This window comes from Cyprinus carpio, chromosome A24 (assembly GCF_018340385.1).
Source record: "Cyprinus carpio isolate SPL01 chromosome A24, ASM1834038v1, whole genome shotgun sequence".
Lineage (NCBI taxonomy): Eukaryota > Metazoa > Chordata > Actinopteri > Cypriniformes > Cyprinidae > Cyprinus > Cyprinus carpio.
This window is the reverse complement of record NC_056595.1, coordinates 8,251,292-8,265,119: the sequence shown is the minus strand read 5'-3', so window position 1 is coordinate 8,265,119 and position 13,828 is coordinate 8,251,292. Positions and strand designations below refer to the sequence as shown.

The following is a 13,828-nucleotide window of genomic DNA, read 5'->3' as shown; positions in this document are numbered from 1 at the left end:
AAGAACCCCGTTCGCACACGCTTTCGAATGTATAAGGATCAACACATAAGGTTTTATGATGATTTTTTTGTGAAAAATTAAGTTAATTAGCAGATACAATGGTTTAAAATTAGAGGTTTTATTATTCACGAGTCGTAAACGTGGGGATTTTACCATGTGGGAATTGTGCTTGCAATACACCCCTTTTCAGGGGGCAAAAAATCATTGGCCAGCTGTTTATGGGTTTACATAAATTATTTTTAATAATTTCATTAATTCACAAAGCCCTTGCACCAAACAGGGGGGGGACATTCCCAAATATGCCCGCTGTGTATGGACTTTCTAGGATGTTTCCTAAAAAAAAGCACTCGGCATTGAGATTACAAATACCAGGAAACATCAAATTTAAGATTTTCTCATTTTTGGGATGGCCTAACTAAAATGTAATACCCATTAATTCATGCATGCAACGTTTGCTTTATGTACTATTTCTCTAAATATAAAAATACATATAAAATACATAAATGTATGTATGCATGTATGTATGTATTGATTGATTGATTTACCCATTAATTCATGCATGCAACGTTTGCTTTCATGGTTACATGTGTCTACAAAAATAATTAACTGTAAACTGGCTTTTTTCCCCCGGGCTATAAATGTATCTATATTATCTAATATGATGTGCTGTCAAATTACAGTCTATTCCCGAAATGCTTCAGACGATTCTAAAAAGGTACATTTTAGGTAGATATCTAAACATTTCTATGTTGGGTTTATTGAAAATACAGGAACATTGCACACCACCTTCATAACATCAGAAATTAATGGTGGTAAAGTGAAAAAAATAAAATAAAAATAAAGTGAGACTAAAATAATCTTCTTTCTGCATTTCATGAGTTCACACTTAGCCTACATATATTAGTTGAAGTATAGTTATGCGTATTTGGGGTGCTGTCCGGGGAAGGGCTCCGAGTTCGGGAATGGCCCGAACCCAGAGTACTCCCCCTGTATAAGTGAAGTTAGACCTCGAAGTGAGGAGATGGGGCGGTGGAGTAATGCTGATGAACAGTCGATGGATAAAGGTAAGTCTGCTGTGTTTATACATCTTGGTGTTGATGTATTTGTATGTATGTATTCTGCCAGTGGGGACAAAAATATTAATTTAGTGAACAAAACAGCAATGATATGTGATAAGTTGCTCTGTTCTCCCTAGAATGACAAAATAGTAATGCAAATCCAAAGAAAAAGGCAATAAAACAAAGAAAATAATGAACAAATGATAGGATGCAATTGTTTTATAAAATGTAAATAAATAAATAATAATAATAATAATAATAATAATAATAATAATAATAAAAACCTTGCAATCACGAATGCGTAACGGAATGAATTACTAACACTGAATTACTATCATTGTCTTAAGAAAAATACATTATTTTTGGTGAAGAACTAGGACAATATGTAACATTCGTTTAAAGATATTGTCTACAAAATGCATATTCCAACTAAAAATGATTTATGAATTTATACTTGCATTATTAATATATTTTAATGAACAATCACAACAATGAATTAAAAACACGGTTATACACATATATATATATATATATATATATATATATATATATATATATATATATATATATATATATATATATATAAAACACTAATGCAGCTTACATTATGCGTATCATTTTGTGTATCTTGTAATCTTGTATATGTCATTTTTCAGACGTCAGACTTTATGTATTTATAGGTATGTATTTTAGGAGAAGACTCGCTTGCTTTTCAAGATGTTATTTTATTGATGTTCTTATAAGAGGAGTGACTCCAGTTGATAGATAATAGGTTACCTAATTACAAGAATCTTGCAATTTAGTACTTTAGTATCATTATTATTATTATTATTATTAGAATCCTTATGTTACAAACTGTAAAAGCAACGCCATTCGTTTAAAGTTAGTGTCCAGGGTGGATGCATCACCTGAAAATCACTTATATCTGTAATTTTCAAACAATGACATCAGTGATCGCCAATAGATACATAGAAAAGGTGCGTTTTTATAAGCTGCGTTGTGTTTGTTGTGTTAACGACCGGTCCGTGTTGTGTCAGCAGTGCGGCTTTTCGTTTACACACAACAACTAATGACCTGCAGTAGATCACATTACCTCACCAACTGGACCAGTCCTGTTCTGTGACCATCAGCTTCGGCGCAGTCCCAATGAAAGTCGCTCGCATAAATTTCGCTGACTACTCTTGAAATACCACACCGTCGGGTTCATTTTTAAAAGAGGCTGTAATTTTCCCCTTAAAACTATAAACGCAAAGATAAAATCTGGAATGTGTAAGGAAAATTGATTTAACAGAAACTGTGCCATTTCCACCCTGTAGTCAAATATCGAACTTTCGTTGGTTTTGTTGCGAAAGGACTCGCCGTTGGAGGTGAAACACAAGGATCATTTAAAGTTAAAGAACGCAGTGTTTGAGGTAGTGTGTGTGTGTGTGTGTGTGTGTAATATAAAAAATTATAAAAAAAGCCCAACCTCCTTCTTTACATAGACACAACAGCGTTTACCTGAGACTATTACCTGTGTGAAGCGCAACTGGACGGACTCACACAAACGTGGATTTTACAAAAGAAAATAAAGACGCTTTCTGGAAGTAAAGATCTAAAGGACGTGACTTAGAGATGTATGATCCATTTTGTAAACTGATCTAGACTCCAAAACAGAAATTTGTCTTCAGGCAGATTTTTAATTCTTATGATTGCTATGATCCGGAGTTGACTCACATCATGTCCAAATCCTCAGATCAGTTTGACAGCTCAGATTGCGTGTGTTCATTCGGCATGAAGCTGACTTGGGATATAAACGACCCCAAGCTTCCACAGGTAAAGATTTATGATTTTTATGCATTTGTAGGCAAAACGGAACAGAATATTTCCATTCATTTTAGAATAGCCTACTTTTCATTCTTGTTTCAGTGTTTAATTTGCACACAGTAAAGTAGCCTATAGGCTACATAAAAGGCATTTTAGAGTTTTTGTATATCGGTACAAATTTTTTAACGACATTAGATGTCATCTCGCAAAATAAACATCTTAATTGTTATTTTTCCAGGACACGAAGCAGTGTGATGCGTTCCAGGAGTGGACAGATGGATATGTACGTTATATTTACAGCAGTGAAGACAAGAACGCAAAACGCACAAAGACACCTGAGCGGATGGGCCATGAGGAACACTAACAATCATAACTGTCAGATCCTGAAGAAGTCATGTCTTGGTGTGGTGGTGTGTTCACGAAACTGCTCTCTCCCAGACGGGTCCAAACTTCAGCTGAGACCGGCCATTTGTGACAAAGCACGACAGAAACAGCAAAGTATGTTGAGAAACTTTTTCTCCAAACAACCAGCATCTACCAAACAGGTTAGTCGTGTTATAACTTCTATAGAAACGAATCTGATAAGAAAGAACAAACATATTTTTACACTACAGGCTTGTTGTAGCGCGTAGTTTGAATCACCTTTGAAATATACGAATAGCAATAATTCATATCAAGAATCATTTTATTTCCTGTATGTCGTTTTCGCATTGGATACTTGGAGTTCAGGATGTTTATAGATTTTTAAGATCAGAACGTGTCCATTTTAGGTGTCATCCGATACCTAGAACGACCCAATTGTTTTCTTCAAAGAACCAGTAGATAGAACAATTATTTCTAAAGTGTAGTCTTCTCAGTGACTCCTGTTAATCAGCCTTAGATTTTGCAGTGAGAATGTTCAATAGACTGACAGACTCTTCTTCTCTCAGTTTAGAGCTGACCCTATCACTCATGACCTTGACTGTTTGGCTCAGTCAAAAACACTTTACCTCTCTTTTTTTTTTTTTTTTTTGAAATGACTTGAACTTACACATGAGAATTTCATTAAAAAATCTAATTAAAATATGTAATGTTGGCATATTTGTAAAATGCTCAGTAAAACAATTTATTCATACTAAATATTTTTAATAATATTGTTTATTCATACCTTTGCAGAAAAGCTTTGTCCAAACTGTAACTCAGCTCTTGAGTTGATTCCATGCCGAGGTCACAGTGGCTATCCAGTAACCAATTTTTGGAGAGTAGATGGGAAGGCAATTTTTTTCCAGGTGAGTTTAACTGATAATTATTTGATTTGCAAATGACATTGTAGAAATGTTTGGTCAAATAATCAAAGAATGGCATCTATTTTTAACTTATTCAAAAATCCATTCATCCATCCACTTTTCACAGCGCTTTATCCTTTACAGGGTCATGGCGGGCTGTCACCTAAAGTCAAAAATATAATTTAATATTACTGAATAAACTTGAATACTTTGACTACACCAAGTAATTTTTTTGAGGAATTAGAGCAGGTAGAAATAAACATCAGTTAGACATAGGTAAACAATTCCTTTTACAGTTTACTAAATATTAAATATTTTAGAAAACCATCAGCTTTAATTGCACAGACTGATGTCACTGTACAACAGAACTTGTATAATTATGTAGTTAAATATTTAAATAGTTATGCATATAAACCTGATATTTCCCTATTCCCAATTTGCTCTGTTTTAAGGCTAAAAGGGAGTACATGACCATCCCAGACCAGAGAGTAAGTCTGAAACAGAGGCAAGAAGGAGTGCAGTGAAGAGAAGGATGTCTTCACCTAACTTTTCACAGAAAAGAAGACTGGTGGAGCGGAGGTAACACACACATATTCATAAAAACTGTGACACTTAAAGTTAATCCAAATACACAAAAATCCAGGTATAGGTTAAATATATATACTTAGAGAGCAACACAGTATTATTATGTAGCATTTAGAAAACATTTTTGAGACACACAACTATACCTTCTATATAACCTTTAATTTATTATGCATTAGAAGGGTATTCTTACAGCATTATAACCTATTAACCTACTCACCATCTGGTTAACATCTTTAAGTCTTAATAAGAGTATGATTTCTAACACAAAACAAATAACACATGACATTGTATCCTGTTAAGTTGCAATGATTTATAGTTTCTATAATGCATTATATGTTTTCATGTTGATGTTGTTTAATATCTGCACAGTATCTGCACAGTATCTTTATCTTATGAGTGGCTTTTTACTGTAACATGACAAGATATTCTTGTAAACATCCAAAAGGCATTATAGTGTTGCAATAATATTTATAAAAGTGGTCTTTGTCTGCCTTCAGGTAAAAGAAACACAAGTTTTCTTTAACATTGTGATATTGTGTATTGTGAGCAAAAAACATATTGCATTGTTCCAGCTGTAACATCTCTGAAATTAGATAACCACTGAAATCAACAGGAAGCACTCAGCTTGAACAATGTCTCTTTAACAACTCATAAGGTAGCAAGAGGACTGTACAGGGTCTTAAATAATGTCAATATTTGAGACTTATTTTATATTATAACTTTTGGAAACTATAATCTGGTATAATTTAAAAAGCTATAACATGGTGTTCCTTGTGTGTTATAAATCACCTTACTCTTAGAAGATATACAGTAGCCAGAAATAGATAAGTATTGTTATATATCGTGTTGTTATGTACAGTTGTAAAGATTGGTCCTAAGAATTAACTTATTTTTTTAAAACTATATTATTATTTTACTATAAGATTCCAAATAAAAAAATACATGAAGAGTATGGGACGTTAATGGCTACTGAATGGTTTAGAGGGTTTGACTCCCTAACCCTAAGGTTGTGGGTTCGAGAGTCTTGGGCTGCTGGAAGGTGCCCGTGAGCATATATATATACCACACATACAGTATAGAATCAAAACCTTGACCTTTTTTGTATACAGAGGCTCAAAATTTGTGTGGCGACTATGATATGAAGCTCTTCTGAGTGGATAAGTTATAAACGCTATTTCTGTCAGTCCGTTATTATAATTGGTCATTTGGCAGGAAAACATATCTTTGATTTTTGTCTGTTTTCCACCAGCCTGGACCGTGGATCACGACAGGACGCGCCAATGATCCACCAGTCACCAGGGAGGCCCCGAGCGCCTCAGCAATCAGTTGCAGAATCCAACTTCCAATTACAGACCCAACACTATCCTCCTCTTTCCGAACGACAGACCCTACAAAGTTCCCCTAGTGACAAACACACAGCAGCGGTCGATGGCGGATGCTTCGAGCTCAAATGTCAGAAGCCTGCAACCACCGTCTGTATTATGACCCTGGCCTCCTTGTTGGGTATGATCTGTGCAGTTCCACAGGGATACCTTCGGCTCAGGGCCTTAATCCAAGCCAGCACTGTATAAGGATCCTTCAAGCCCACAAACTGAGACAGAACCCAATAAGTGGGGGAGAGCAGTTTTGAGTGCCATGCCTCATGGCACAAGTCCATTAGGCAGCCATTGAGCGGCGCTACACAGACAGTACTGCGGAAAGCATCTTGGCTAGGAAGCAAATTCTTAGTAAAGGTGCCTTATGGTGGGAGAGAGGAGACTACTCTCAACTGGCCAGCCAACGCCAGCCCCCACTACTATAACAGGGACTCCTACCGTAGCCAGGTCAACAGGACGCCCCTGCCACCTGCGGCATTGCAGACTATAATAACCAAAACACCAAACAGTGTGTGTACAGCCAGCCTTTAAAGCCATCTGTTGTCAAATATGGGAGAGAACTTCTATGTGTAGTGTGAAAGGCCTGTCTAACTGTAACTCAATCTTGAAGAGAAGCCTCTTCCAACTCCTACTCGGACCTGAAGATTCCAGAGGATTCAGGAGTGATTAAATCTGCCCTATCATACCAGGACACCCTTCAAGCTAAAATCCGAGAGGTCTGAAAACTTTGAGGGGCTATCGCACAGCAGTTACAGCTCAAATAGTTACCCTGGTTCTAATGTCGCATCCTTTTTAGGTATGACAGCTGAGGAATACTGAGGAACTACAGAAAAGATCAAACAGTGTGTGTATATATATATATATATAACAAAAACATAAAAAAACAGAGTTAGTACATATAAATTGTGCCATTTATATTCAGTATTTGAGCTGTTTTAATGTTTGGAGTTTTAAAGTGATTGTAGATAGCTTGTGTAAACTTTTGATTTCATGATGATTAAACAGACTGATATCTGTGATGAGTATATTTCCATATATTCAAGTAATAAAGCCGAAGAAACCATGATTGTTAATTAGCTTTATTGTCTTTAGAAATAAATAAAATGTGTCAAAAGAAGGCAGGCATTTAGGGCAGAAAGTTTTTTTTTTTATGTTCTTAAAAATGGTCTCTCTAACAACAAAAACTGAGGGAATGCACAGCCATGATACTTAATCTAGAACAAACATATTTTCATCTATAACAGGAAAAAAAGACACAAGTTATGTTAGTCAAATTTATCTTGTTACAAAGAAAGTTAAATAATAATTGGGAAAAAAATCAATATATGTAATCACTTTGGGATTGTAAAACAGGAAGTCGAATACCTTCTTAGCTTTGACTTGCAGATAATTTCTCAAAAATACCAGTGTTTGTTCCAGCATGTCTGTATAGGAAGTCTAAACATGACATAATAACATTTAATCATGGCTCTGTGACAGAAGTTAAGACATCTGAGAGAAAGCGAAACTTCAAAGCCATCTGACAGGAAAATATTCCACTGCCCAGAAGGATCAAGGATACTCACAAAATTAATCGGCTGCTTTGAATGAGAGGTGCCCTGACAGGCTACAGACCTCCAACCCTCACTCTGACAGAGAAAGAGATAGAATTCAACAGCCAGATAAATATCTGACAGTGCCAGCAACAGAAACACAGAATTAAAGACAAGGGACTTTTACGGGCTAATAAACAGCCAGAGAGCTGTAATACCTCCTGCTGACAGCATTTCCTCACAGCCACTTTGTATCAGACAAGATGCAGGAATGAACTAACACAAACTAAGCATATTTTCAATGTTCTATGTAATATACAAATCGTATCATTGTGTTTTATCATCCACTTCCTGGATGATGACTCATTAAGATCATAAAATACCAACAATATGAATACAAACTCTCTCTCTCCTCTCCTCTCACTCTCCTCACCTCCTCTCTCCACTCACACACACCACACACACACACACACACACACACACACACACACACACACACAGTTACTGCACATGCAGCTGTGGAATAGTCCTTAGACAATTAAGGCCACGGTAATAATAATATTAAAGGAATCTTTCTGACTCTGGAAAACACTCCAAAAAAAAGAGAGAGAGAAAAAAAGATGCCCAGGGTTCCTACTGACCTATTCACATGCCATTGGGTGACATGAGGAACTGCAGATGTGGCTAGAGCAATAGATTGTCCGTAATATAACATGTCCGTAATATAACATGTCTGTCATATATGTGTAAGACAGTTCTACAGGAGACAGGAAGGATAGCTGATTGTCCTCGCAGTCGCAAACTGTCAGAAGAAAAATGTCAGAAGTCTGTTTAGGAAACCGTAAGTGTTTCATCTCCAGAGCCCCACCAAATGGAATTGCATAAATGTCTGCTTTCAAACAGGTTTCTACCTAAACAGTTTCCAGTTCCACAGGAATTAACTTGTTAATGACTTATATAGCTATTTCTGCATATTAGGCTAAACGAAGAGAGTGTTTTGTAAAACAATCAGTTTCACTAGAGATTGGCTCATAAACAACAAAATGATCTACCCTGTTTGTCACAAATAGGCAAGCCAAATGCAAGCCAATAAAAACTAAACTAAACTAAAATAAATAATTTTTTCAATGAAAATATGATGTTACTCTATATCTCTGTCACCCTATATTTCTGCTGAAGGCTGGTAGCCATCATGATATGCTGTGTAACTTCAAACAGTGATGTTTACAAACAGTGAATGAGAGATAGGCCAGACTCAAAGACAGCTGCATGATATCTCTGAACCACAGAGCACTTCAAAGACACATTCACGAGTGGCACCACAACCCTGAGTGATCAGACTCACACTGAGCTTTGGACTTCACTGTACATGACCCATATCATTTTTGGTGCTATTGAGATATACAAGTTTTCAGTAAATGTTTAAAACTTAAGAGTCAAAATCAGACTGGAGCTGGACTTCTAGAGCACTGACTCTAAAAGAGATATTGCACACCAAGTTGTTTTATATGCCGCTCAACTGCAAGAGCGTCATGCAATGTTGAAAGCATGGGTTTGTTTCTCAGGAAACACACATACTGATTAAACATTTAGCTAAATACTGCTTTCGAAAGAAAGAAAGAAAGAAAGAAAGAAAGAAAGAAAGAAAGAAAGAAAGAAAGAAAGAAAAATGTATATTCTCTGAATGCAATAAAAAATTTTAATTACAGGAAAATGCCACTCCCATTTCATTGTCAGATTTGACCTTTTTATCATCATCATTATTTTTTCTTTAAGAAAGAAAAACACTTCAGTGTAATAACTTTTTAAAGTAATAATACCACTTATACTCATGCTTTTCATTTAAAGTTAGACCTTATTACATAAAAAACACACACATTTTATATTACTTTCACATCAGCTGGATCAATATTCCATTCATTTACCATGAAGTCTGACAGTCACAACAGTCTCTCTCTCTCTCTCTCTCTCTCTCTCTCTCTCTGTCTGTCTAAAGCATTAACAGGAGAGCGCAGGTGGTGTGTGCTATGACAGTCTGAGTAATGACCTCTTACTGTCTCTATTGTTCCTTTATATCAGCCATTAGGTCTCATGCTCCTCATACTCTCCACCTGCAGTCTGGTGCTCATGGACACATGAGAGCATGCATCAACTCTTTTTGTTCTTTGTGTCTCAACCTCTTCATCTCAATCAGGTCAGCGTCTGGAGTGCTACTATGTGCTGTAAAGCCCTTTGAAATCACATGCATGCCTCTTTGACACAGTGAAGTGAGGAGTTTTAAAATCTTTTCACAAGTTTCCAACATGAGTGCATTTAAAAGCAATTTGTCAAATACTCAATATGTACATGGAAGAGTTTGTTTAGATTTTTTTTTAACATCCTCCATATTACCAAATATTGTTTTAACTTTAAAACTATAGTCAAATGCACATAACTTTGAAAACACTTTTGATGCTATGTGAATATGGCTGAATTAATCATTTTGAGGATCGCATGAATAGGACAAACAGGATGTGTGACATTTCTCATACCGTACATCTGATCTGACACACTGGTTTCAGAGGAAACTGTCTCACTGATGGATACGGGTTGTTTTGTCCGACAGTTTTGTTTTGCTAGCAAATGGAACGCCAGCCCAAAGAAACTGTTTGATTGCTATGAATGACTGCATAACAACAGGTTAGTCTTTATTCCATAGTACAAGATATTGGCTACTGATTGGTGCTGGAATGTGTGCAATTGGAAACGAGGAACTTAACATAAATCAAGTGTAACCATGGCAAAGGTCAAATAATGCCAATTTCCATATGATTGAGGCCCTGTCTCTACAAAGGCACTAAATTCTTTAAACTTTTACTCCAAGAGCTGAACAGTTAAATTATCAAACACAATAGTACACTCAGGTTTACTTTCTGCACATCTTAGCACACTATGAGCGCATTAGAAAAGTATATGATGTATTGATCCTTAAAAATATTTTTTTAAAGGGGTCAGGAAATGAGAAATCTAATTTCTCTTGATCTTTTGACATAGAACAGGTCACTGTACTATAAAAGCATAAGTTTCAATACTCAAAACCCTCTTGTTAGTTAATTTTAAAAAACAAAAAATTATTTCAAACCATGCTCAGAAAAGGACTAGTTGTGGAATGTGCCACTTTATGATGTAATAGTGTGGCTAAGCACTGCCTCTGCAGGAAAAGACCAGCAGCCAGCTTCTACATCACTGCCTTTTTAGCCCGCCCCCTGATAGGCGATTGTAGTAGGAGAAGAGGAAATACTAGAGAGATGTGATCACAGGATTACTCAGTCAGCAGTAGAACCATACATATGACATTACAAGACACTGTGTAGTGTAAATTGTGAAAAAAGTCTTGAATGCCTTTCTTGTGATACTAACCAGTGGTGTAGTCCTAAAGAAAAAAGTAGTTTACTATTAACCATCACCCCCAAACCCACCCCCAAAAAATAAATAAAAAAAAAAAAAAAAAAAATATATAATTTTGTTTTTTTTTGGTTTTTTCTTTTGTGTATTTAAACAGTGCACCTAAAAACTTTATTATAATTTCAACATGTTGTTTGGGGAATTAATTCATTGAATTTATTCAATTTGAGTTTTCCCTCAACCTTTTGGGTTCGCTGAAAAGTGCTAATTTTTTGGGAGTTTTTAACTTTCATATTGAAATAAAAATGACTTGGACTTGCGTTTACAAATTTATTAAACTGTTTTGGAGAAAGCAAAATCCCCGGGCCCACCCCATCGTTTAATCATACGCAGATTTAATTTATCGCATGGAATCGTCTTACTGACATAGATTCGCCCTCAAAGTGATATGTTACTGCCTTTTCCCTTTGTATGGGCATTTTTATTGATGAAATAACTATATAGCCTTATCGTGGGGCAAACTATTGTTCCAGCCCCCAAAGCAGTTCCAAATAACCCCCTGTTTACCAACTGCCTGGTCCCAAAAATCCAAACTGACAAAATTTTTAACGGGGGCACCATTTTCTAATACATTGACTTTCCCCCCCATAAAATTGAAAAAGGTTTAGAAAAAACCTGTGCCATGGTAAAACAGTAACCCCCTCAAAAAGAAACTCCGAGTTTGGCAAAAAGGGGAAAAAACAACTTGGAATTTTTTTAGAATTCGTAAAAAACAGTATTCAGCTATAGACAGGCTCAAAAAACTGCCAGGGCCACATATCCAAAAACCCCCAAGAAAAAAACCAAAAACAACCCAAAGGGTTTTTATTTACACAGTGGCTAGATTAACAAAAACCCGGGCCCACCCGATCTAAATATTCCCTCACATTTAAAATGTAAGACTTTATGAATTTCTTCATGAAAAAATAGATAACATCAGAAATACAATAACAAATGTAGATTCACAGCGCTAATCAGTCTTATCCACCCCCAAAAGATAAACTGCTGTGCTTTCCTATAGGACAAAGGGAAAATAAACTTATCACTGCATCAAAAACCAAACAACATTTTATTAGATCCTGTCCCCTAAATTACGAAAGAGTTGTTACCTGACAGAAAAACCGCTCCAATATTATTAACTTTATCTTTGGTCCGCCCAAAACCATTCAAGCGGGCGGTTTTGCCTCTTATTAAAAAACCCACAACTAGATCCTATAACGGCAAATCCCCATTTCAAATTTCCCTTTATGTCAAAAATTTTAAAAAAAGTTGTGTCTCTCAATTTGCCCCACCTAAAAAAAAAAAGTTTCCTATGAAAATTTCATGGGTTTCAGGCCCATCTAGCACAGAAACTGCACTTGTTAAAATTACAAATGACTTCTTTTTGCTCGACCAAGGCTGCACCCATTCTAGTTTACTTATTTTAGGCGCTTCGACCCATAGACCCAACATCCCATAGATAGATTACAAAAACTATACAGGATCCAAGGGAGGTTTTAAATTTTTTAGATCCTCCTCCCCATCGCACCACTTTGTTTATCTAAAGGGGGGATTCTCATTTATCCCAGTAAAATATGGAGTCCCCGGACTGTCCTAGTTCTTATTTTAATATACTTTTCCCCCTTTGGGAATTTCATTAAAAAAATACGGGATTATTTCCCCACGTTATGCTGATGATACTCACAAATTTTCAACAAGACCAGGTGAAACTTCAAAATTCAAAGCTAACAGGGGGTTTTAAAAAATGTAAAATTTTGGATGACCAATAATTTTCTCCATTAAATTCAGATAAGACAGAAAATTTACTTTTTGGGCCCAAAAAAACATTACACAGAATTGGTTTAAAATTTGCAATTGGACGGATTTGTTACTTCTTCTACTGTAAAAAATCTGGGTTTATATTAGATGTAATTTGTCTTTTAAAAAATCTATTTCCCTTTAAAAAAACAGCTTTCTTCCATCTTAAACTTGCCAAAAAACATTTTACCTGTTCCTGATGCAAAAAAGCTATTCTGCTTCCCCTCTAGACGGGACATTGAATGCCTTCTAGGTGGTTGTCCTGCACTTTAATAAAAAAGCTACAGATGTCCAAAAAGCGCGGAATCCTTACCAGGGCAAGAAAAATAGATCATTTCCCCAAAACTACAGCTCTGCACTGGCTACCTTTAATTTCCCTTATCAGTTTCAAAATTTTCTTACTTATAAGGCCCTTAATGGGTTAGTCCGCTTCCAAATATCTTCTAAACCCCCCTCCATCCGCCCCTAAGGTCACAAAACCCGGACTTTTTATGTACCCAGGGTAAAAATCCACTAAAGGAGGTAGAGCTTTTTCACATTTGGCTCCCAAACTCTGGAATAGCCTTCCTGATAATGTTGGGGCAGACACCCTTTCCCCTTTTAAAAATAGATTAAAAAAAAACCTTTTTTAAGGTTCAAATAAAAGCTCTTATAATTTTGGGCTGCAGTTAATCTGATCAAATGCCCATTTTTTATTCTTTAGCTTGGTTCAAATTTTTTTACTTGGGGAACAGCACTCGCTAATTAGTCTCTTTTTTTTCTTTTTTTAGGGATTTACATCCCCTGGGGAATAGGGTTTTCACAAGCTCCCGTCTGGATCCCGAACACCTGAGGAAAAAGATAGCCAACCCCTCGAGGACCTCAGTATTAACCCTCCTAAGGTTTTTTTCCATTCCGTCACTGATGGAGCTTTAATTCCTTGTCACACGCCTCCTGGCTTGCTTAGTTGTGGACACTTTAATACGTATATCGCTGACTTGATTGCA

At 36.1% G+C, this 13,828-nt stretch overlaps 1 protein-coding gene and 1 pseudogene across 1 annotated transcript in view; one reads left to right on the top strand and one right to left on the bottom strand.

Annotated features, from left to right (window-relative positions):
* Positions 1–480: 480 nt before the first annotated feature.
* On the top strand, positions 481–6,909 carry LOC122135450 (annotated as a pseudogene).
* Positions 6,910–7,321: 412 nt separating this feature from the next.
* The window catches only part of LOC122135449, a 41,973-nt gene continuing 35,466 nt past the window's right edge, over positions 7,322–13,828 (bottom strand). Inside the window, exon 8 of the mRNA XM_042714891.1 lies at positions 7,322–7,325. Coding sequence (XP_042570825.1) covers positions 7,322–7,325 — 4 coding nt within the window. The remainder of the gene's footprint in view (positions 7,326–13,828) is intronic.